At 61.2% G+C, this 23,919-nt stretch overlaps 1 protein-coding gene across 9 annotated transcripts in view; it reads right to left on the bottom strand.

Moving 5' to 3' along the window:
- Positions 1-23,919, bottom strand: part of SCUBE3 (signal peptide, CUB domain and EGF like domain containing 3) — a 52,111-nt gene that overhangs the window by 7,509 nt on the left and 20,683 nt on the right. For 7 of the 9 annotated variants that reach the window (XM_080569157.1, XM_080569158.1, XM_080569161.1 and 4 more), the window contains 8 exons: positions 18,177-18,299; positions 16,971-17,096; positions 13,588-13,722; positions 11,269-11,394; positions 10,324-10,440; positions 6,567-6,614; positions 2,549-2,665; positions 798-920 (listed from right to left, as the gene is read on the bottom strand). In XM_080569157.1, the coding sequence (XP_080425283.1) occupies positions 798-920; positions 2,549-2,665; positions 6,567-6,614; positions 10,324-10,440; positions 11,269-11,394; positions 13,588-13,722; positions 16,971-17,096; positions 18,177-18,299 (915 nt within the window). Of the gene's footprint in view, positions 1-797; positions 921-2,548; positions 2,666-6,566; positions 6,615-10,323; positions 10,441-11,268; positions 11,395-13,587; positions 13,723-16,970; positions 17,097-18,176; positions 18,300-18,864; positions 21,001-23,919 lie in introns of those variants that run through there. The other 2 variants (XM_080569160.1, XM_080569162.1) reach the window with 2 other exon arrangements.

Raw genomic sequence — 23,919 nt, forward strand, 5'->3', positions numbered from 1 at the left:
CAAAACGGCCCCGCAACCGGCGGCGCCGTGCCCTGGCACGCAGCGGCAAGGTTTGGCGAGATTTTGCAGGACGTCGGGGTGCGGAGGGGAAGGTGAGAAAAGCAGTGCTGAGCAGGAGACGCGTCCCCCCCTCCTGCCCTCTGACCGATGGGGAAGGAGGAAAGCCTTGCGAAAGCACCCAAAGCCTCGCTCTGCCTCCGCAGCGTGGCCCCAAGCGGGGAGCAGCCCAGCCTGGGAGCGGGGTGGCCCGGCTATGGCAGGATTCAGCCTGTGGAACGGCCTCAAGCTGCCCAGGGGAGGTTCGGGTGGGAAATGAGGAGACATTTCTGCTCAGAAAGAGCGGTCAGGTGTTGGGACGGGTTGCCCAGGGAGGTGGGGAGTCCCCGTCCCTGGGGGTGCTCAAGGAGAGGTCGGGCCCGGTGCTTGGGGACAGGGCTCAGTGGTGACAGCAGTGGTAGGGGGTGGTTGGACCAGGTGATCCTGGAGGGCTTCTCCAGCCCTACTGATTCTGGGATTCTTCCCATCATGGATCCCAAGAACACAGCGGCCTCGAGCACAGCCCAGCCCCTGCGGTGCGAATCGCTGGTGTGTACGCACACGTGCTTTAGCAGCGAGTTCAGGTGATGCCGTTGGGAGATCCCCAGCAAAAATTCATGCAAGAAAACACAAAGCTTGCGAGAAGCCGGGCAGGGCGGGCGCTGAGCTGTGCCCGGCCGGGGCAGGACCCCTGCTTGGGGACGGGGACAAAGGGCAGGGAGAGGCGAGGGCTGCGTGCCCGGGTCCCCGGCGCCCCTCACCTTGGCAGTTCCTCTCGTTGATGAGCAGCTTGTAGCCCTTCTTGCAGCTGCACTCGAAGCTGCCCACCGTGTTCCTGCAGATGTGGTCGCAGCCCCCGTTGTTGAGCCGGCACTCGTCGATGTCTGGCGGGGACAGGGACACCCCTCGCACCCCGGGCTGGTGACCGCGGCCACCCCCGGGTGCGTTTGGTCCCCCCAAACCTCCCGGCTCTGCCCCTGGACCCTGTCCCCAGAAGGATGGTGCCAGAGGAGGAGACCTGTGGGATTTGCTGGGCCAATTTTCCTTCCCATAAACAAGGCTAAAAACGACGATGTGCCGTAACTGCAAAGAGCGCCGGGAACCTGCAAAGGGGCTGGCTGGGAGATGTAATTTTTCTTTCCCTTTTTTTTTCCCCTACTAAACACAAAATTTACTGCTAGGAAATGCCCTGTAAAATGGAAGGAGAGCAGGAAGAGGCGGCTGTCCTCCCCAGCTCCCCGGTCCCCCGCTGCCAACGCTGGGGCGACAGCTCTGCCTCTCTGGGGCCGAGGCTTTCTCTTTATTATCGCGGGGGAACCGGCTGTAAAACAGCTCACAATTGTAATAAAACCCCCAGACGCAGGGGATATGGCTCCAGGTTATTGCACTTTGCTGGAAACCGCCGAATCGGAGGGGCAGCGGGCGCTGAAAAAATAACAAGGGGGCAGGGGGCTTCTGGAATCAGTCAGCAGGTAGACAGCTTGCGGCGGGCCGGGGCTTTGCTTTCAACCAGGGTCAAGTTCCTGAAGCTGCCGAAAGACAAAACGCAGGCACTGCCCCGTCCTGCGCCGGGGTCACTGCGTGCCCTGCAGCCGGGTGCGCGCGAGGGGCTTCTCCCCTGGGAGACGCACGGGGACGGGGACGTCCGTGGGGGCGTGAAGGGCTCTGCAGCATCCCAAAGCAGCGCCCACGCGGGACCCGGTGCTTGAAGTCGGCCAGCAGACCCCGCAGTCACCCCAGCAGAGCCGCAGTGGGGCCCCCACACCCCAAATTGCCTCCGACTTGACCCAAATTACCCTTCCCAGGGGGAGCGGGGCCAACCGCGGCACCTTTAGCAAGGAGGCTCCCGTTGCCAGCTCCGGAGGAGCAGAAACAACGGGGCTGCAGTCACCCTGCAGCCGGGGTCACCGGGATTTCCCCACCCTCTGCATCAACCCCTGTGGCCGCCGGTCCCTAAAGCACCCCCAGGGTCGGGGCAGCCAGCTGGGGGCTTCGACTGAGAGCCCCCGGCACTGTGTGGCTGGGGCAGGGGGGGCTTCAGGGCTGTGCTGGGTCCCCAGGGAGCCCCAGGAGACACGGGGGGGGGGTAAAGGGCTGAGCTGGGTCCCCAGGAGTCCCCAGGGGATCCTGGGCCCTGGCCAGGCCGTGGGAAGGGAGAGCAGCTCCCCTTGCGTGCACGGCACCAGGTTTGCAGGACAGGGCACTGATGCATTTTGATGCATGCTCAAAAAGACAAACAGATCTGAATTTGGGATTTTCCCATCTCAGCAGACCCCTGAAAAGCTTCGCAAACCCAGCCCCAGCTCACCAGGTCCTCCCTCGAGCAGAGCACCCGTGGGTGCCCACCGCACCCCAGGAGCCCCGCACAGGGGTGTTCCCCTTCTCCACCCCTGGCTGCAAGCACGATGCAAGCACACACCGTGGGGAACGTGGAGCTGAGCCAAATCCGAGCCTTTTCTAAGGGCTCTGAGGACGCAAGTGAAGGCACCCAAGGGTGACAGCACCTCCCTACCTTTGCACGTCTTCCTGTCGGGCTGGAGCATGAAGCCCATGGGGCAGCTGCAGTGCACGCCCGTGGCCGCGTCGTGACACTTGCTGTCGCAGCCTCCGTTGTTCACGGCGCACGTTTCTGCGGGGAGAAAGAGAGAGACAGCCCGGGGGTGAGGCTCACGCTGCCCAAAACGTGCTGCTGCTGCTCGGCGGGGAGAGGCAGAGGCTGCGACCCTCCCTGCTCGGCTACATCAGCCCTGGGCTTTTGGCGTAGCGCAGTCAAGGAGCCCCCCAGTTAATAACCCCCCCCCGAGCACACGAAGGGAGTGCTTTGGGGTTGAGGCACGGCACAATTTCAGCTCAGGGCTCGGCTGCACGCCGGCAGTCGCGCAGCATTTCCCACCTCGGCAGCGCTCGCTGCCTTTATAACGCCCGGCCGCCTGGGCGCTGCTCTCCGTGGGTTTTGGAGGCGAGGTACTTGGCTCATCCCAGGCTGCAGGCAGGGAAAAGCACCCAGATTCCTTGGTGTCTGTCCTAACCCCTGCAGAACCCTCTTGCCTCCCAGCAATTAGCACTTTAGAAGTGGGCAGAGGTTGGTGGCACGGCCGGGGCACACGGGAAGAGCGGAGGCGGCTCCACGGAGGCAGAGGGAGAAGCAGGATTAATCCTGCCTTGCTCAGCTCCCGGCTGGCAAATGGTCCTGTGTCTTCCAAGAACAGGATCTGATGGGATCGAGCGTTGGCAGCCCCAAAGTGGAGGAATTGCCTTTCCAAGCCATGCCCCAGCAGGGTGAGGCTTTGGGGCTTTCCTGCCACCAGGCAGGAGCCGGGGATGGGGCTTGGTGAAGGGGCAGCGCGGTGTAAGCCCGACCAGCAGGAGGCTCGGCCAGAAACACCGTGAAAAACAAAGGGAAAAATGCTGTTGGACTCCTTAGGAGACTCAAAGCAACCCTCATGATGCAAACAGGTGACGGATCTGCAGGTTGCGGCTGGAGAACCCAGCACCGCTCATGGACGGTTTGCACGATGTTCACCCCAAAACACCCAGGGACAATTCCAAGCTTTTCACCCCAAAACACCCAGGGACAATTCCAAGCTTTTCACCCCAAAACACCCAGGGCCGTCACAATTCAGGTGTGCAAAACACACTTGGAGGGCGCGCACAGCCCCGGTCCCACACCAGATGCACCCAGCAGCTCTCGTGGGGCACCCCAGCGCCCCCGGAGCACTTAGCCATTGCTCCCACCCTCGCTAAAGCCCCCCGGCTCGCTCCGAACTCCAATTCCCACGAAAACCACTCCCAACTCTTGTGCATCCCACGTTCGTGTCCCCTGTCCCCGAGTGTCACCCACTGGCAGGCTCGGCACAGGCGGGCGCGCTGGCCGGTCCAACGTCGCGGGCTAATTTGGGCGAGGTTTTGTAAAATTAGAACACACACACACGCAGGCAGCATCAGTGGAAAAAAGAAATCCAGTTTTAAAAAAAAAAAAGCTAATTATTTCAGTATTATCAAAGTCAGCTGTTGCTGGTAAAACTAGAAGGGACACTAATTTAAATGAGGCATTTTCAGCTTGACAGCTTCCCTGTGAGATCAATCTTCAATTTCGGTCCTAACCACCAGAACAATGGCTCGAAGTGCATTAAGTTGTTCACAAAGGGTAATAAAGTATTCCTTTCAGAGGGCTGGTCGCCCGGATAAATGAGGCGCTCGGGCTTCAAGGAACCCGACATGAAAATGCCTTGAAGAAATTCCTTGGAAAGAGCAACACCCCAGGTCCTGCCGCTCCTTGCGAGAGCCGCGTGGGGCACAAACGGCTGAGCCACGCAACCGCTCACTGCAGGGCGACGGCGCTGGGATCGTTCTGTGCTCGCCTCGCCGCTGCTATTTTTATGATGTCCCGTAATAAGAGAACAAAGGGACCAGCTCGCGAAACTAATGGCCGGCGCGATTACAAAACGGCCAGGGAGGGATTTGTGCAGATACGGAGATCCCGCAGCCAGGTCCTCAGGGCGCGCGCAGCCCGGCCACGATGGGGCCGGCGACGTTACGCCGAGGGGAAGGGAAACTTCACGGAGGCTCCATTCAGAATTTCACTCGGCCTTTGTCCCAGCGGCTCGGGCACAGGGAGCCCCGGGAGGATTGGTTTAACAGGGTCGCCGCAGAGCTGAGACGGCGCGCTCAGAGCGAACGCTGCTTTTGGGGTGACCGAGGAGCGCGGCTCCCTTCTCACCTCCCAGCCCCTTCGGGACTTTCGGCCGGGCTTTGCAGCGAGCCCTCCCCACCACCCCGTGCAGGATGCGGCCGATGCACGGGGCTGCACCGGGAGGGGCTGAGCAACCCCAGCTGGGACACCACAGCAAAGGGCGGGGGGGGGGGGGGGGGCGCATCCCAGGGCTTGCAAAAAAAGCTTTTGCGAGCAGACCACGGGCTCCTGGGGTACCTGAGAGGCAGGGAAGGGTTGGGGCCGGGTGCTGTGGGGCTGTTCGGGAGCCGGCCCTGGGAGAGGAGCATTGTTTGGTGGCGCTGGCAGCCCGGGGGCTGCTGCGAGCCTGGCGCGAGCCAGCGTGAGTCACCGAACCACACAGGGCTTTGGCGAGGGCCCCCGTCGCTCGGGGAGGGAGAAGACAAAGCAGCTTGTGCGCACACAAACGCTCTCACACATACACACACACACACTCGCTCCGTCCCAGCCTCGCCGTGCCGCCACCATGCCCCTGCATCGCCCCGATCCGCACCGGGTCCAAGCGCGCCCTCTGACTTCGCCTCCACCCGCAGGGAATCGTCAGCCCCGCGAGCTTTCTGAGATAACCGTGGGGCAACCGGGGTGATCAGAAGCAGCTTTGCTCAGCACGGTGACAGCACCGAGCTGAAGGTCCCCTCCCCGAAGGGAAGAAGCCCGGGGGAAGGCTCCGCAGAGCCCCCCCGAAGCAGAAAGCGGGGAGCTGCACACCTGAGCGCGCCGGGGGGCTGCGCGCACCCAGCACATCCCCCATCGAGCCTCCCGGCTGTGGGCGAGGTGCTGAGCCCTCAGCACGCCCCACGTCCTCCTGGCAGAGCAGAGGCGTCCCCTGGCCTCAGGGCAGGGCTCGAACCTCGCTGGTGCCACAGCGATTGCGAGGAAACCCCCCAAGGGAAGCAGCCGGGGTGCCAAGTCCAAGCAAAGCTCGCTGCGAGAGAGCCTCTGAGCAATTTGTCAGCACGGCGAGCAGCCACGCTGCGACACGCCAGGTCCCCAAATGTCCCCACCTGTGCCTGCGTCGGTCTGTGAGCAGGGGGGCTCCAGGAAGGGGTAACTTTGGGAGAGCCCGGGGAGCACTGCTGTGTCACCCGGAGCTGCGGTGGCTCCTGGGGACCTTTGGTGACGGCGTGGGGGCTCCTGGGCACGCGGAGGGAGCGGCGTCACTTCGGGGTCAGCTCTGCAAGGGACACCCCCTGGGGCACGGGGAAGGGAAGAGAGGAGGGGATGTGGCCTCACGGAGGGTGCACGGTGAGGGGCTCCCCAGCAGAAAGCACCGAGGGAGCGAGCCCTGCCCTGTCCGAGCAGCGTCGGGCACGCCAGGCTTGCGGCACGGCTCCTGCAAACGCCTTTTTTTTAACCACCCCGCTGCACGGGTGGCAACTGCTCCCACCTTTGCTACGGCCGCAGAGACGGGCACGAGCATCTCCCCCCTCACACAGCCCCAGGGACACCGCCGGCCGCTTCTCACCGAGCGCCTCGGCCGGGGTTTGGGGACAAACACCGCAAACATCGCCGGGAAGAAAACCATCACCCCATGCCCGGGCAAGGCGAGCGCCCCGCGTCATGCAAGCGCAGCCAGGGAAGGGGTTTTGCTCTCTCTCTCCCCAAAAGCAGAGGCTGTTTGCAGCCCGAGGCCGGGTTGGAAAGCAGCAGCAGAGGGGACGGTTAGTGGGGCCGGCGGCCGTGCGAAGCGAGGCATGCAGTTAGTCCGCCCGCTCAGCCCCCCGAGTTACGGTCTGGAGGTGAGAGCACGCCTGCGGTTAGATCCCCTCGCGGAGATAGAGAGAACAAAAATATTTACCATTAGAAAACGTCTCAAGGATAACGTGTTGCTGGAAGTGTCTCTCCCCTGTTTAACATTATAAAAAAGTGATTTAGAAACAGTGTCCAGCAAGGAGCTCGTTTGGTGTCGCATACTTCTACTCTGCTGCCTCTCGAGCCTGGGGGAAATGGGCCCTTTTTTTTTTTTTTTTCTCCCCCACCTCCCAGAAGAACCAAAATCTGGGTTTCGCGCTATCCAACTCCTCCATCACCCTGTCCGAAGTCACCCCCAGCCTCTCCAAGCCCCCGCTGGTTTCGCTCTCTGCTTCGGGCTGACCGTGGGCTCGAGCACCGCGGCAGGCAGGGCAGAAAGCAGGTTACGAGGAGCATTAGTGCAGAGCCCGTTAGTCCCGGGGAACGGTTCCTCGCTCCCAAGAGAGCAAAATTAGTGCTCACCGGCATGGCTGCAAACACACAGAGGGGGCAGACAAGCGAGGAACGACCCCAGCCCACCGGGTGCGCTGGGACACTGGGATTTAGCAGCAAAGCCGGCTGAGGCGACGGGAGCCCAAACTGGGGTGCTTGGGGTGCTCGGCGTCCCCCTGCGCTGGTGGACCCGGGTGCTGGGAGCTCTCCAGGGGATGTTTGGGGAATGCTTTTGGGAGCCGTGGCGCTAAGCTGGGAGCTGTCCCTACTCATCCTGGTCAGTCTGGGGAGGGGACGAGACGCCCCGGCACCTGGGCTTGCCCCCACGCAGGGATGGAGCCCTGCACCCACGGGATGGAGCGGAGCCGACCGCCTCCCTGCTCCACGAGAAGCAACGCCGGGTCCACGCGGAGGGGAGGGAGGAGAAAAGGGAAAAGAGAGGAGGAAATGCAGCTCGCTGTGCCCACGCTGTGCCAGGAGGCTCAAGCCAAGGGCAGGGGACCCGTCGGCAAGGACACAGAGCTCCCGGCGGCTCTGCAGCGCCAAGAAGGGACCTGACCTCATCCTCCCGGTGAGGCCAGCACACGCAGAGCAGCACACCCGGCGACACCACGGCCACCCTCCTCGTGTCCCCAGGCTCTGCTTTCCCCTTCCCAGATCCCTTCCATCCACCCCACGGCCTCTTCGCTCTGCTCTTCCCAGCCCCGATTCCGCGCCGCCGCTGTCCCCGCTCCTCGGCACCGTCCCGGCGCAGCTCCTCGCTCTGCAAGGCGCGGGAGCATCACGCGCACCGCTGCCAAGCACGGCTCAGGAAATCTGCCATAAAACTCGAGCCCGATTTGGTTTCCTTCTCCATCTAATCGCATTTCCTGCCCATCCACATCTCCCGCTCCGGGCTCATCCCGCCGCTGGCGCTCAGCACCCCGCCCCAGCCCTCTGCGCCCCAAAGGCCAGCGGGAGGGGAGCTGCGCTGCGAGCACCGTCCTCGCCTTACAAATCCTCCCAGAAAGCAAAAATCCACAGCCACAAAACCGCAACAGCCGGGTTTGCATCTCCCCGAGGGCGCTGCACCCCGCGCGGGGCTGCCCCGACCCGCCACGCTGCACGGCGCTTTAACCGGGAGGGCGATTTGTTGCGCTTTTTTTTTTCTTCTTCTTCTTCTTTTAAGGCTGCTTTTAGAGCACAAACATAAATATCCAAGGTCAGCGGCCTCCCCTCCCCGCTCCCCATCCCCCCCGATGCTGCAGACATGTTGGGAGCCATTAGGGCTGGCCCCGGTTCGCTCAGAGGCATGTTACTCATTATCCGCGTTTTTAAAAGCGGCAATAAAAAGCGGAAAAATGAAAAACACCGGCCGTGGCCTAATGAAACTGCCACTCAGAGGGGCTGCTCGCGCTTCCTGCCGCGTGGTGTGATCTGAAGGGAACCTGGGCCGGGGGCCTGCCCCAGCAGCCCATCAAACGCACCGCGTTCGATTTCAAAGCCCGCAGCCCGGGGAGAGAGTTTGCGTTCCCCTCGCTGGAAACTTTATTCCCCTTGAAACGATGAAATATTTCGGAGGAAATGGAGCAGGAGAAGAGGGGAGGGGGCGGCACTGGGAGCACCGGGGCGCTGGGAGTGCGGGGCAGGCCGTTTGCCGAGCCCCAGCCGTAAAACAAAGCCGGGCGGTTATAAATATCCGAGCAGGTACCTCGGCCCCCGTCTCGGCCGTAAATCTGTCGGCTGGGCTTCCCCAGGGCACAATCCTGCCCTGGCCCTGCTGGGGCTGGGGGGCCAGGACCCCCCTGGGGTGGACACGGGGCGGAACGGGGCAGTCCCGTGGTGCAAGGAGATGGGGCCGCAGCACCCGGCGCTGCGGGGACGGGATCGGCAGCAGCCGGGGGATTTTGAGCTGACGCTGCCCTGAAAAGCCTCAGTCACGGTGTTTAATTTCCCCCCCCAGGAAGGTTGGGTGGGAGGAGAGCTCGTGGGGATGCGCTGGAGGAGGCGGGAGATGTCTCCCCGGTGCTCAGACTGGGGATGGAAGGGGAGATTTTGGCAAAGGCTGATTTTTTTTTTTTTAATAAAATGCAGAAATCCCCCCTCACACACCTGTGGTACCCAGGGCTCTGAGCACCGAGGCCCTCCAGAAACCAGATCCCTTTCGAGCATCCCCCAGATCACCAGCTGCTCTCACCCGCTGGCATCGCTTTGGTGCCAAGCGCCCCATTCCCGAGTCCCCGCATCTCCACAGCCAACACACGCACACACACATGGGGAGCCCCACGCAGGGCGGATACAAGAGCAGAGGCACCCCAGGCTGCAAAAATCACTCGAGAAGAGCTCCACTGGAGGAGCCGTCACCTCCCTGAGCACAGCAACGTCCCCACGGGCTCCTGGGGAGGTCCCCGCCGGGTGCCGAGGTGGGACGGGATGCAGCGGGAAGGGCGAAGACGCATTCACGGGAGCAAACACAGCTCGGCTCCCTGCTGCTCTGGGGCACGAGGGGCATCTGCAAGCAGCCAGGAGGGGCCGGGATTGACCACGGAGCAGGCAGGGTGACAGCGGTGACATGAAGTGACAGGGTGACAGCGGCGACACGAAGGTGGTGGCACTCAGAGGGGCTGGCTCCGGGGAGCGCAGAGCATCCCCAGTGCAGGCACAGCGGGGACGGGAGCAGCCAAAACCTCGCTGCTGCTTTCAGTTGCTTTCAACTCCTTTTTCTTTTTTTTTTTTTTTAATTTTTATTTTGCAAGAAGAACTAAAATGTCTAGAGCAATTTGCAGACTTAATCACTCCCCAAACGTAACATTTTTTTAAATCGAATCAGCTGTTAAGCAGCGCAAGCATATGAAACCAGTAAAGCTTCTATCTCTGTTTGATGTTTTACAATTTGAAAACACACACAGGAAAAGGACAATTTTGGGGTGGTTGGGTTGTCGGGTTGGTGTTTTTGCGTTGTTTTTTTTTTTTTTTTTGCAAGACAATTGTTCCTAAGCCAAGACCCCGCGGTGCCAAGTTGGAACAGATCACGCCGCATCCAAATCCGTCCCCTCCGTGTGCCTGCCCAGACAGCGAGCACTAAGGCAGACAGTGGCACCCGGGTGACGGTGACAATGCCACCGCTCTCCCTCCAGGGACATGAAGGCAGGCGGGGTCTCAGGCACACCAACCTGTCCCCACGCGTCCCCTCAAGCCTCCCTGAAGCCACTTTCGCTCCCCACGGTGGCGTGGCGACGCATCACCGAGCAGCTCTGATCCCAACCCTTTAACTCCAAGCCAAAAAGCAGCGCCCCGTCCCAAAGCCTCAAAGAAATCCTTCATCCAGCCAAGACCGAAACGCGTGGGGTGAGCGCGAGCCCCGCGGTGCAGCAGGCGACGCTGGCACCTACCGATGCAGGTCACGCCGTCGGAGTGCAGCAGGAACTTGACGTGGCAGCCGCACTTGGGGCCCTGGTCGGTGTCGTCGCAGGTGTGCTGGCAGCCGCCGTTCCCGTAGTTGCAGGTCACTGCCGGAGGCAAAGAGCAGCGGTCACCGGGGGACGCGGCCCCGCTCGTCCCCGACACCCCCAACCCCCAGGCTGGGCATGCGCCAAAGGACAGCTTGGAAAACCTCAACCAAGTCCTAGGACAGGTCTCTCCCTCCCGGATAATTTCTAAAACCCTCCACAGCTTTCCCTGCAGGGTCTTGCAAGATGCAAGCTCTGATTTATTTAATTTTTTGGGGGGCAGATTTTTCCACCGGTGGACCTGGTGGAAAGGGACCGGAGGGGCTGGTCCCCAGGGAGCACGAGAGCGGTGACGCAGGGGAAGGGCGAGACTTCAACGGGCTGCGGAGTGACTCAGGTGCTCCCGGGAATCCCTGCCAGCCCTCTCGGGGAGGCGAGGCGTCCTTTGCCTTTAGCTCGGGGGGAAAAAAGGCTCGTGGGATTAACCCTCCGTTTCATCAGCAGTTTTACGCGCTCGCTGCGGACAGCGAGCGAGAAGCAAAATAAAAACAATTGCCTAAACACAGAAATTCACATCTAACAAGCCTGGCAGTGGCAGCGAGGTGCTGGCAGGAGATCAGACGGGCTGAGAGCACCGCGTGCCCCGCGGGGAGGATTCCTGCGCTCCTCCCGTGCCAATCACCCCCCCCCCCCCCGCTCACCTTCCCTGGGGGAAAGCAAAGCTGGTGGGAGAGAAACGGGGCACGCTGCACCTCCGGGATCCCCTGGCGTGCCACTTCAGGCTCGAGAAACCGGCTGCTATCGGGGGGCTGTGACGCTGGGACAAGGGTACAGAGCAGGACCGGGGGCTGTGGATGCCCCGTGCCCAGCCCCGGGGGCGCTCCTTACGTTTGCAGTCGCGCTGGTTCTTGGTGAGCTCGAAGCCCGGGCGGCACTCGCAGGCGATGCCCCCCTTGGGGGTCTCTCGGCAGATGTGGGCGCAGCCGTGGTTCTTGTTCATGCAGTTCATTCCTTCTAAAAAGGAGAAAAGAAAGCAAAGGAAAGCTCCAGAAGGTTGCCGGTGCTGGTCCCCGGTGGTAGAAAGACGTCTGGGGCGGGACAGGGATGTGCAGGGGGTGAACAGAGGGGAAAAACTTCGGGGGAGGCGAGGGAGGACCTCGGCAAGGGGCAGGATAAGCCCGAGCCCAACGCGCTGGGTTTGGGGTCACCCTGGTGGGCTCGCAGCTGGCTCGCGACCACCCCGTGAGCATTTCTGGGGCCCAGCCCGCCCGTCCCATGCCTGGGGATGAGCAGCACCCGTAGGAGCTGGGTGCTCCCCAGCTGCACCCCCCTGCACACCAAAGGGAGGGGGCTCCAACCTGGAAGGGAATTAGCACCCCGGGGTGCACCTGCACACAGGCAGCATCACGGCCTTGCTTCCCCAGGCAAGGAAGCTTTTAGGGGGGGAGCTCAGGGCTCACGCCAGGGCCGCCTCGGAGCTCCGCACGCCCTTTAATCCTTCTTCTCCCTGCCACATCGCCATCTGCACCCAGCGCCACACGAGGACCCTGCTCTGCCCTTCTGCTTTTGGTGGCTTTGCTTCGCCCTCCTGAAAGGCGCAGGTTGTCCCTCGGGGAGGGAGGGCAGGCTGGGCTCGTGCTGCCCAGGAGGTTTTTGCTTTGGGGCAGGGAACACGGAAAGTCAGGAATATTTTCTTTCCCATTCCTCTGCACCCAGCAGCATCACTGGGGGGAGCGTGGCAGGGCCTAAGGCACCTGCTTTTTTGCCACAAAGGGAAGATTTCCTTGCAAGCCTCACCAAAAGCTCACGTCTGCCTGCGCCGGCATCTCCCTGCCATGGGGAGGCAATCGCTGGGGCCCCGCAGTATGGGAGAGGGGCACGGTGCTGCCGGGGGCTCCCGACCCCGCAGCGTTTCAACCCCCTGCATCTGCTCACAGCGAGGAGGGGGAGAGGAAAGCAGCAGGGAGAACGGGGCAGGAGAGACCGCAGAAGAGCGGAGGGAAAGGAGAAAGCCTGCCAGCGCAAGACAGGGAAGGAAAAGGAGACTCGGTGCTGGCAAGGACCCCAGAAGGAAGGAAGCAGCCGTAACGGTGGGGGTTAGCTCTCTAACGCTGACTGCTTCTGCCTTGGCAGTGCCCAGGGCAGGAGAAAAGTCAGAAGGAATAGACAACCGTCCCCAGTTTTCTGCGTTTTCCAGGCCCACAACCCAGGGATCAGCTCCAATCCTCTCCCCCCTTCTCCTGAGAAACCCCTCCTGAACCTGAGCGTGGGGACCACGCCGGCAGCGGCGATGAAACCAACCTCGGGGCGCAGAACTGACACAAACCTCCCCGGGCCAGCAATGCTCTACAGATGCTCAGCTCGAAAAACCACTCGAAAGCCAACACCTGCCTCCACCGGGGCCACCCACGGCGTCCCTGCGTGATGGCAGGGAAGGGACAAGTGGCTCGTCCCTCCTGGGGACGCACACGGGGACGGGGACACGGGAGACGCTGCTGAGACGTCCCGGCCAGGGCGAGATTCCCTGGGGAGCTCGAGGGACCAGCACAGCTGGGTAGGAGGAAAGCAAAAAACAGCCGGCTGCTTCGCCAAGCGGCAGAGATAAAAATCAGCAGAGATGCAAAAAAAAAATAAAAAAAATAAAAAAAACTCTCATTTCCTCGTATTTTGGCTAAGAGATTGCTCCAGACGGCAGCAATTTAGAGCTGATATCGAGACGAAGGGATCGGCGCTGCGCAAGACCTGGCAGGAAAGGACGGGTCCTGCAGGGCAGCGCGAGGATCTCCGGGTACCTTTTGTTTAATAAAACGCTCCGAGTACAAATTTACAATCCTCCGTTTGGTGTCATTGTGCTTCATTAAGGGGCCTGCAAGGGTTTCGCTCTGGAGATGTTTATGAGCCCTGCAGCGTCCTCTCCCAGCACGCTCACGCCAGATTTGCTTTTGGATTTGCAACGCTCCCCGCACCGTGGCGGGGAGGGGGTCCCAAACCCATGCATCGTACGGGGGCGATGGCAGGAGCCCACCGACCACTTCGGGGGTCTCCTGCAACCACCAGATGGCCACCACCAAGGCAAATGAGGACCCTGCTCCTCGGGACCCGACCCGAGCAATAAAGTGAGGGTTTCCCCATGGGGTCCTTCCTCAGGGGAAGCGCAGGAGCGCAAAGGTGGGCGAGGAGGGTGCCGTGGGGACGCCAAGCACTGACCTTCGGGGCGCTGGATGCAGGTGTGCTGGTTGTCGCTGAGGAAGAAGCCCTCCCGGCAGAAGCACTCGTAGCTGCCCATCATGTTGACGCAGGTCTGCTGGCAGCCGCCGTTGCCCTCGGAGCACTCGTCCAGGTCTGCAAAGGGAAGGCAGCATGGGGTGAGCGCGGCTCCCTGAGCGTCTGGGGGAAGCGAGGGCGATTTGACGTGCAGCAAAAATTGTTTCTGCTTTGTACATCCGTGATCCCCCAGCTAGAAGAAAGGGGGACGCTTTAGCGCTGCAGGGGATGAAGCCAAAGCACATCAAGGCGTGGATCTCGGAGGCCACACAGCTTCTCCGGCCGATGGGCAAAAGGAAAAAAAAAAACAGGGGGTGGCCCCGTTTTACAGATGGGAACACCAAACCGCAGAGGAGGGGGTTTTCCTTGCCCTACATCCCCGGGCAGGCTGTGCCCAGGATGCTCGGCCGCAACGCAGCCGCCCCCGCTGCCAGCCCCTCCGACCCCGCTGCCGGCAGGGAAGCGCCTGGACTTCATTACAGGGAACAGGGAAACCTTAGCCCCGAGTGGGGATAATTGCTTTTAAGGAGACTCAAATCCCCTACAGCAGCCGGGCTCGGGGAGGAGACGGCGGAGATGAAAACTTCTGCCCACCCGTCCCAACGCCGCAGGAGCGGTGCCGCAGCCCTGCATCGCTCCTGTCCCCGAGGGGTGACGGCCCGGGGATGGGGACCGAGGGGCCCCGTGCCAAAGAAAACCTCCCCTGAACTCGAGCGTTTCAGAGCCAAAAGCTTGGGCGAAAGCTGAGCTCTGCCAGCGGCGGATGCCGGAAAAGCTGGGAGAGCAGCTCGGGGACAGCCGCTTCTTAAACCCTACACGGCACAGCTCGGCTGACACGGCACGCACCGAAACCCCTTGCTTTTGGGCAGAAACGTGGTTAAATGCGTGCCTGGGCAGTGCAGGGGCATGGTATTGTGCGGGCCCCAAGGGTGCCGCAGCCTGGGGATGCTCAGAGCAGGACGAAGCCCCGGCTGGGAGCTGTCACCAAGCGGTGGCACAGGCTGGGTGGCTGCAGCCAGACAAAAAGGGACACCCTACTCGACAGCTAGAGGCTCACGGCTTCCTCCGAGGCTCGTCCCAGCCAAGCTCTGTCCTGCAGATGCCAGTAACTCCCCTCAAATCCCCCGCTTATAACAAGGGCTTAACGTCTTGTGACTTCTCCTTAAAGCTCGGCGCAAAATGAGGCAGCAGCTGTTCAAAACCGATGGCTGAAAGGAGACTCTGCCGCCCTAATACCGATTTTATTAAACGCAACCGAGGCGGGCAGAAGCCAGAAGCCCCGCGGCAGGACAAGGGCTTGAATTCCTGTCCTAGTTCAAAAGGTCGCCCGAGGAGGGGATGCTCGATGGCTCCGGCGTGTCCCAGCCCAGCTCCCCAATCCTGCTCGCCCACGGGTGCTTGGCAGGGATCTGTCCACCTCCCGCAGCAGGGCTGGTGCCCTGGGGCAGCGCTCGGTGCCTCCAGGTTATTTTGTGTGCCGTGCACGGGAGCAGAGAGCCAGGACTCCTGCGTCCTGCATCCTGCTCGGCTGCTACTCCCAGGGTGAGCGAAGCTGGGCAGGCCTCTCACCTTGCTTTGCTTCTGCCTTCTGGCTAAACGGGGGCGTTCAGAGCCTGGGAAATGCACGGCCATGGTGGGGAGGTGGGAAAGGAGGGTGGGAAACCCCCCCCCGGGGCTCATCCCTGCTTCCCACCCAGAGCAAGTAAAGAGCAAACCCCGACAGACCCCTGGAAAAAACAGGGCAGCGACATCTTCATCCGTAAAGCGGGCTCCGAGGGATAGATCTGTGCCACCCTCAAACCTCGCTGGGAGGAATGATGGAAGGGCTGAAGCAGGGAGCTGGGGCTGCCCCCGTGTCCCCCCCTCGCCCCGTGGGGCCGCCGAGCCCAGCGGCTCCCCTCCCGCCCCGCTCTGTAAACACATGACGTCTGCGGCTCGCCGAGCCCGGCTTCCCTTTCTTCTCCTTGGGCTCATCCTCCCCGGAGAGGGGAAGGCAGGGCCGCCCGCCTGCGCCTCCTTCCAGCTGTGTAAATCTCCCTCTTCACCGAGGAGGCTGCAAAGTTCCCGGTGATGGCAGCTAATGCAAAGCGTATGTGGCCATAATCCCTTCCCCTACCCCCCTCCTCCTCCTCCCTCCAAGTGATGAGCTCATTAATGACCCCAGCGCAGACGCTAATTGGAAAATAGCACGGAGCCGCCGCCGCCGCTCACGCTGCGGATGCCGGAGGGGAGGCGGGTGGCTCCGGGCCCCCGTGGGTGCTGCGGGAGGAAGCGGTGCCGGGGCGCAGGCAGCGCGGCCGCCCTGGGGCTGTGCCGCGGGCTCGGCTCGGCCGCAGCCGGATGGAGTTTGGGGCGGTGGGAAGGATGCGCGGCCTCTCTGGAGGCAGATGCCAGGTTTGTCTTGGCCCCGGGATTATTTACCCGGTCCCTTCCCTGGTTCACATCCCCACCGTATTTGCTATGAACTCATCTATTTTGGCAGGTGCGGGGCTGACCTCAAGCACGAGCCCAGCAGGCGGCTGCGCCCGGGCGAGCCCCCCGGGCTGGTCCTGCCTTTGGCAGCGCTGCAGGATGAGGCTCCCACCCCTCATCCCCACATCCAGCAGCGGCGAGGAGCCTCCAAGCCCACTTTACCCCAGCAGATGGATAGTTCCCATCCAGCAAGGCTTCGGCCCAGCACGGGGCATCCTCTCGCAGCATCACCACCGTGCAACGGGGACTGATCCTGTCCCTGTCCCCGCAGGGCTGTCACGGCACGGGACACATCTGCGCCTGGGGTCAGCCGCCTCCCCTGTCAGCAGCTCTCCCAAATAACACATCTAAAACGCGTAACTGGGATATTATCAGCTTCCAGCACGTGGGCTGGCAGGCAAGGGGCGCCCGCCTTTCAGCAGCGATGTGTCAGCTTTGGGGGAAGGCAGAAAACCCTCGGCTGCTGCTCGTCGGGCACGAGGCGGCGCGGCGCGCTCGGGACAGGCGTCACCGCGCGGCGAGCAAGGACTGGGTTTGCAGCACAGAGCCAGGCAGGGCGCACAGGGGTCCTGCGTCCCCGCAAGGAAAGGGGGAGAAAACAAGTCTTGTGCCCTGCTTTGTCTACAAAAAGCATCTGCTAGGAGCTCTCGGTGCTGGCACCCTCTAAAACCTGCTGCGCCCTGAGCCACACCGTGGCGGTTCGTAGGCTGGCATTGCCCCAGCTTCCCACCAAAAGCAAAGATGCTGAGGTCAATTTAACCAGCAAAGTCTCGGTACAATAAATCCCCTAGCAAAAAGAGCCAGTGAGCTGGCCCCGAGCCGCGATGGCCGTGTGTGCTCCCCCCGACCCTCACCTAGGCAGTTGTGGCCGTCGTGCGCCAGGCGGAAGCCGTCGTAGCAGGTGCAGCGGTAGTTCCCGGGGATGTTGACGCACTCGTGGACGCAGCCCGCGTTGTCCTCCCGCTCGCACTCATCGACATCTGCGGAGAGGAGAGGGAGGAGGGCAGGGGGTGAGGGCGGCTCACGGCGCTGGTTTTTCTCCCCAGCCCCATCGCGGTCACCACCCCAGCAGATATTTCACCCCAGGGTCTCTGCTGCGTCCCTGGCTCCATCTGTGCCTGCAGCATCCGTCCACCACAGGGCTCCTGCACCTACTCTGCTATGACAAATCTCACCTCCTCCCCTCTCCTGCCTCAATTTTGGACCTGCAGCACACCGGCCAGCAGCCCTTTCACCTCTCTGTCTGTGTCAGCGGGTGCTGAGGTGCCCCGGGGAGCCCAGCTTTGGACCGCAGCAGCCCCTTGCGCACCCCCACTCCTGGCTCTGAGCCCCACGCAGGAGCAGAGACTTGGTTTTACCCCTCCGAAACACGCAGATCTGGGCCGTTCCCCTTGCTGCACCTCTCGCAGGGCTGGAAAGCTGAGGGCTGTCCCTTCGCTCTACGCCCGCAGGGCGATGCGTGGCGAGGGGAAGACGTCGCCTGCCCCGCACAAGGCTTTGAAAGCCTCAGCGCAGGGCAGGGCCCCACCGCCCGTCCCCCTGGGGAGCAGCTCCCTCGCAGGCCTGGGATCGGCCGGGATTTCCCAAAGGCGGTGCTGCGGGCAGCCTGTCTGCGCGCCTATCTGCGCTGGGATCTTGCTTTAATCCCCTCGCTGTTTGCACTCCTCCAGTGGAGGAGCCAGCTTTCCTTACACGCCTAGCTCAGCTGCACACAGACAGACGTATCCTTAAACTTCCCGTGCTACTAACCCAGTTCTGCACCCTTTGGGTCGCAAACCCTGCAAGGAAGAAGCCCAGATTTCCTACAAAGGACCCCCAGGTGACCCTCCTGGGGCTGGAGCAGCCCCAGCCCTGCAGACGGGGCTGGTTGCAGAGCAGGGGCAGAAGTGCGGTGACAACTACGGTCAGCCACTGCGCTGTCCCCATACAGCGTCAAGAAACCAGGCTGGTTTGGGGCAGAATAGGGGAATAAGAGGTTTGCATCAGGCTGGGGTGTAAGAGCATCCCCCCCCGATGGCTTGGGGCTCGTTGGAGGGGCTCCAGCGGCGTCGCGCCCCTACCTTTGCAGTGCTTCCCATCGCCGGTGTAGCCGGACTTGCAGATGCACTTGTAGGATTTCGGGGTGTTCTGGCAGATGGCGTCGATGTGGCAGCTGTCGGTGCCCTCCACGCACTCGTCCACATCTGCAAAGGGAGAGGAGGCGATGGGCAGAGCCGCGGGCAGGGGAACAAGGAGCACGAGGGCCCGTGGCAGCCACCCGGGTTTTCAGGCATCAGGACGTGGATTAAGAAGGACCAAGGGAGGAATTTTCCTCCTTTGCTCCCTACGGCTGCGCCCAGCCCCGATGCAACTGGTGAGGGGCTCGCTACAGACAGGGAGCTCCAAAACAGCGTCACCCATGCCCCCCACTCTCATTCAAGCCGCCCCAAGAGCCACCGACCGCACCTAATAGGGAACAAGATGCAGACGCCCAAAGTCCAGGCTGGAGCCAGCCCAGCCAGAGGTGAAAGCCTCTGTCTCCAATTAGCAGCTTCCTGAGCCGACCAGCCACCCAAATAATCGTCATCGCTTTCTATTCTTAGGCGCGGAGGAATGCGCGCAAATTAACGGGAACCGCACTAAATAAACCTGGGAGTGGGAAGCAAGGAGGGATAACTGGGAAAAACGTGACTTTCTCAGGGGCACGGCCAAACCCCCCTGCTTCACCGACACCCTGCTGCCTCCCTGGGCACCCCCCTACCCAAGTACCTGGGGTACAGCACCTCACGGCACCGAGGCACGCAGGGCAGCACATCCAGATCACCACGCTGCAGGCAGCGGCCCCAAATGGTGATACCCAAAGGTTGTGCACGGCACAAATTACAGGGAGGGGAGGTTTTAATGGCACTTAGGACCTGAACAAGCCTCAGCTGTGTGGGGTGGAGGTTTAGCAGCAAGAGGCTGCTCACCTGGCTGCTTTCTGGCTTGGCTGCTCAGCCAGCGGCGGGGGCTCCGGGGCTGTTGGTGACGGAAGGCAGCTGGGTGTCCCCAGCGGGGGCTGAGCATCACGAGCAGCCCCTCGGCACGGGCAGTGCCCCCAGGGCACCACGCGTGGCTCTGCGCCCGGCCACCTCCCCTGGGAGAGCCTAGAACCCCCCAAAACAGGAGCCTGAGGCCGGGAAGCTCCCAGCTGCCTTTAAAAAAGCCGTTTTTCCAGCACCCAAAGAGCAGACGCGCTCCGGGAGGTCCCCGAAGACAAGACGCATCCTTGCAAGCCAGGGGAGGGCGAGCAGCCCTGAAAACATGCCAGGATGGAGGCCACGGCCGCGGGAGCGATGGCCTGAGTGCTTTCTGGCCACCGCGGCAGCGTTTTTTTGCCGGGAGATGTGAGTCACCCGCCCTGGGGGAGGAGAGGTTTGCGTTTGCACCAGGGAGGCGGCACGTGCCTGTGCATTGTATAAATATTTACAGCACGCATTCATATTTGTTATTTGACATTAGCCATGGCCCGCGGCCACCGCAGCCTCCCTCGGGCCATTAATCACGGGCTGGAGGCTGACCCACCGCGGCGGAGGCGGCGGAGGAGCTGCAGGGTGGTGCAGGGACGGGCACCCCGCTCCGACACCCCTGGGACCGGCCCCGGTGCCACCACGGGGCCAAGACCCCGTGGGCGCGCTGCACCCAACGCCATCCTCGCGGGGAGCCTCGCCATCCTGCTGGGGTTGCAGCTCTGGGGAGCTGAGGGCTCCCAGCTCGCTGCCTCCCCAACCGAACCTGGCGTTTTGCTGGGAAACCTGCCCCGGCGCACGTGCGCCGCGCCGTGTCCCTGCCTCACCTTGCGGAGGCACCGTCCCGCGACACTGAACGCGTGTGCAAACAGCCAGCGAGGGGAAAAACCCACACGAGCTCGTGGGAGTGTAAAGTTCGCTGCTCCATGATTCACGGCTCCCGGCGCCCAGCCCGGCCGTCACCGCCGGCTGCCTCCCCGCCACGTCGAGGGACGGCGGTGGCACGTTGCTGGGTGCCCCATCCGGCACCCCAAAAGCCTCCGGTTGCCCACCCCGGGACCCCCAGTGCCTGCGGGATGCCAGAGCAGAGGGATGCGTTTGGGATGTCCAGCGCTCGCTGCCTGGCACACCGCGATGAGCCCCATGGAGCCAAAAGCCAACGGTGAATCGAAGGGGTTTTCAACCCCAAATTCATAAATCGCAGCTCCGTGCCCGGAGCCCACAGCCCCGTGGCCGCTCACACCTGTGAACGCCCAGGTCCACGCGCCGAGGGAGCCCACCAGGGCAGGGGTTGGGGTTGTGCAGCTCCCTGCACCCAAAGGTGCCCTCGGGACTCAGCACCCGCGTGGTCTGAGCCGGCACAGGGCGTTTGGTGGCTGTCACGCACACACCTCAAGCCCAAGGCAAAAACGTTCCTTTACCTGCTAGAGCAGGGAAATCCCATCCAGGCACCACCCGGATGGGATCAAATCAAATCCCACCCGTCGGTTTTCTGAGCTTCAGTGGCTCAGATCTGTGTGCAGCTCATTTCACACCTCCCCTCTGCGCCGAGCTCGTGCTTCCACCCTGCTCAGCACCGGGCGGGCAGAACCCCCCCGTCCCCATCCTCTGAAAACCCCCAAAACACGCAGCATCCATCGCACACCATGCAGTCGAAATTTTCCCAGCCTTCTGCCAGAAAACTCACTTTTTTTTTAGCATTATTTTTTAATATTTCTTTTCTTTCTGTGCCCTCAAAGTCAACACAATGAACAATGCCTGCGCGGCACTGAAAACAATGCGTGGCTTTCCTTCTCACACATGTACGGATTTTTTTTTCTATCTTTTTTTTTTTTTTTCCATTCTGTAACTTCAAAACTTCTCTAACTTTGGAAAGATTACACAGCAGCAAAAGTACAAAAGAAAACATTATAAATTTGCCACTCTGTAATTTTTCCAAAGCTGGAGACATTCTGAAAGGTTACGGGATTAGAGAACGGGAAAAAAAGGATAAAAAAGTGTGTGTGTGTGGGAAGCGTGAATAAATACCCTCCCAGCCACCCGAGGAGCCATCCCCGTGTTGGCAAGAATCCTAACTTCGGAACACCAAAATTTTGGCTCCTTAGAAAAAGCATCTTTAAGAAATGATGCAGTGAAGAAGAAAAAAAAAAGAAGTGCCTTCTGAAAAAAAAAAAAAATCCAACAAATTTTTGAATTTTTGTCAATGCACGGAGCGTTTTCCCACGGCGCAGCAGCTCGGCTGCCGGGACAGCCCCGTTTTCCTGCCGGAGATGTTTCTTCCTCCGAAAGCACCCGCGGCAGCCCTGCAGGTGCTTCCAGCGGCCGCGGAGGTGCGAGGGCCACGATTTACAAGGCAACTAAACGGGAGATTCGAGAAAAAGCAACCTGCGGGCGCTGCCGTCCCTGCTCACCCCTGCAAAACCCCCGCTGGTCCCAAACCCAGGGTCCCAAACCCAGGCTGGGGTTTGGGGTCAGCCCCCGCAGACCCCCCCCCCCCCACCACCGTGGCCCCTCTCCCCTTTTCCAGCACGAATAATCAAACTGCCCTTTTTCGACCCAAAATGGAACCAAGCTGACGGGTGCGCCGTGCCCCAAATCCCCCAAATCGGGGGGTGGGGGGTTTGCACAGAGCGAAGGATTTAAGTTTGACGAAGACGCAGAGTCCCGGCGGGGGGGACGCGAGGTCTCTCCTGCACCCAAAGGCACCCAGCTCCGGACCTGGCCGCAAGCTGGGGGCTAATTAACGCTAACGAGGGCGCATGGCGCGCGCTCGCCCCGAAGGTCCCCAGGGGGTTTGCAGCGCGGGGCTGGGGCGCTGCCCGGGGAGGAGGCGGCAGCGCCCGGCTCGATGTTTTTTATTCCGTTGTGGGTGGGATTTTCCAGCGCTCGCCGTTGGGCCCCGTTCCGCTCCAGCTGCAGCTTTATTCTCCATTTCAAAGGCGGCCGAGGCAGACGCTCGCAACGCCACTGCCATTTCGAGCGCGCCGAGGGGACGGCGCCCACGGGGGACCCAAGGGCTCGCCGCGGGGAGGCGGCGGCGGGGACGGGTGCCCCCGGGGTCCCGTGCCCCCCAACCCTGCCCCGCGGCGATGTCCGTGTGGCCGGGGGAACGCAGCCACGGCTGGGGTGCTTTACGAGCCTGGGTTGAGGCTCTTCCCTCGTTTCGTTATTAAAAATAATAATAATGAAAGATGCTTTTATCCATAGGCTGAAAGGCGAGGTGAATTGGAGGAGGAAGCTGAGCTAAGGTGGCAAGAACGCCCTGAAAACCCCTAAACAAACAAAACCCCTTTTTCTCCCTTCGGCTTCAGCTTTTTCTTTTAAAATTAGTTTTATTCTTTGTTTTTATACGGGCACACGTATTAACAGCCTGCCTGTATAGGGCCGTGTGTGTGTAGCTGTTGGCAGGGGCGCGGAGTTTCCACTCGGCCTTAAGGCCAAATTAAAGCTTTATAACTTCAGTAGCTCTTTTTACCGGGGTATTAATAACCACCTCAGACACTGTGGTGCACTTTATTAATCATTTGTTCGGCCGCGTGCGGCGGAGCGGGCGCTGAGCGGCTCCGCCAGACCACGAGCGGCCGCGGTCCCGCGGGACGGGGCGGGCAGGCACCCCCGCGAGGCGGTTTGGGCAAATTGGCCAAAAATGCATCATCTGAACCAGAAATCCCGACTCAGGTGCTCGGCGCTGGCTCGTCAACGGGACGGGAACCCGGCTCCTGGTGAAGCGTTTGGGGAGGGGGAGATGTAACCGCGGGGCGCAGCTCGTTATGGGGCGGCGGTGCCGGCGGAGCAGGAAAAAAAGAGGAAAAAACACAAATATGGGCCGCAGCAAGGGGGTAGGAAAGGTCTCCCCATCCCACCGCCAGCCACCTGCAGCCCGAGGGCTTTGTACCCGCTGAGGTGGCTTTCACGCCCCTCGGGGGATTGCTCCTGCTGCTGCTGCCGCCCCTTCGGCTTTTCGGGCTGAGCAAGCCTGGCCTTCAAAAAAATGCGTTTGTTTGTTTTCTGTTTGGGGAGCAACAATTACAACATCTCCGGCTGGAGATGGCCTCACCGAAACGCGGCCGGGCGTCCTTCGACGGCGCGAGACAGAGCAAACTTTATTTGCCATCCCGGGCTTCTCCTAACGCCTCTCGGGGGACTTATAATTTTGAAAGTGAAGGTTAAGGTTATTCATGCATACTTTTTTTTTTTTTCCTAAATGGATTACTCCGGTGCAACTGTCTGCAAAGGAAAAATCTATATAAAACCAAAAGAAAAAAAAAAATAAAAAAGTAAAAATCCCGAGCTGCTTGGAGACAGCAATACATCTCCGCACTGGAAGACTCGAGGTGTCTGAATATTTATACTCCCGTTGGCAGCTACAAAAAAACTCTTCTTCCCTCCTTCCCACCCCCCTCCCCTTTTTAATCTAAGTACAGGCATGTTAGACGCCCTCAGTCAAAGATCTCCTTTGAACTGCTGCATGTTGAAATGTTTACAGTTTTACATTTCATATTTCAGAGGGGCGGAGGGGACAGGCACAACAGTCGCACACTGTGAATGCAGGAGAGGGAGGAAAGCGGAGGCCAAGGGGGAGGAGGTTCGGCGGGGATGGGAGGGGAATAAAACGGCATCTCCACGCTGCAATTGGAAAATTTTATACTCCTTGAGGGAAAAAAAAAAAAAAGAGGAAAAAAAAAAAAAAAGGCCCTGGCGGTGTAGGCTCTGCAGGTGCATCCCCACGAAAGCGAAGCGAGCCCCTCGTGCAGGGCGCGCGGGCTGGCAGCGAAGGGGCTGCTGCGAGCAGGGAAGGGTTGGGCAAGGTGGCAAA

Source organism: Anser brachyrhynchus (genome assembly GCF_964034855.1).
Source record: "Anser brachyrhynchus genome assembly, chromosome: 27".
Classification (NCBI taxonomy): Eukaryota; Metazoa; Chordata; class Aves; order Anseriformes; family Anatidae; genus Anser; species Anser brachyrhynchus.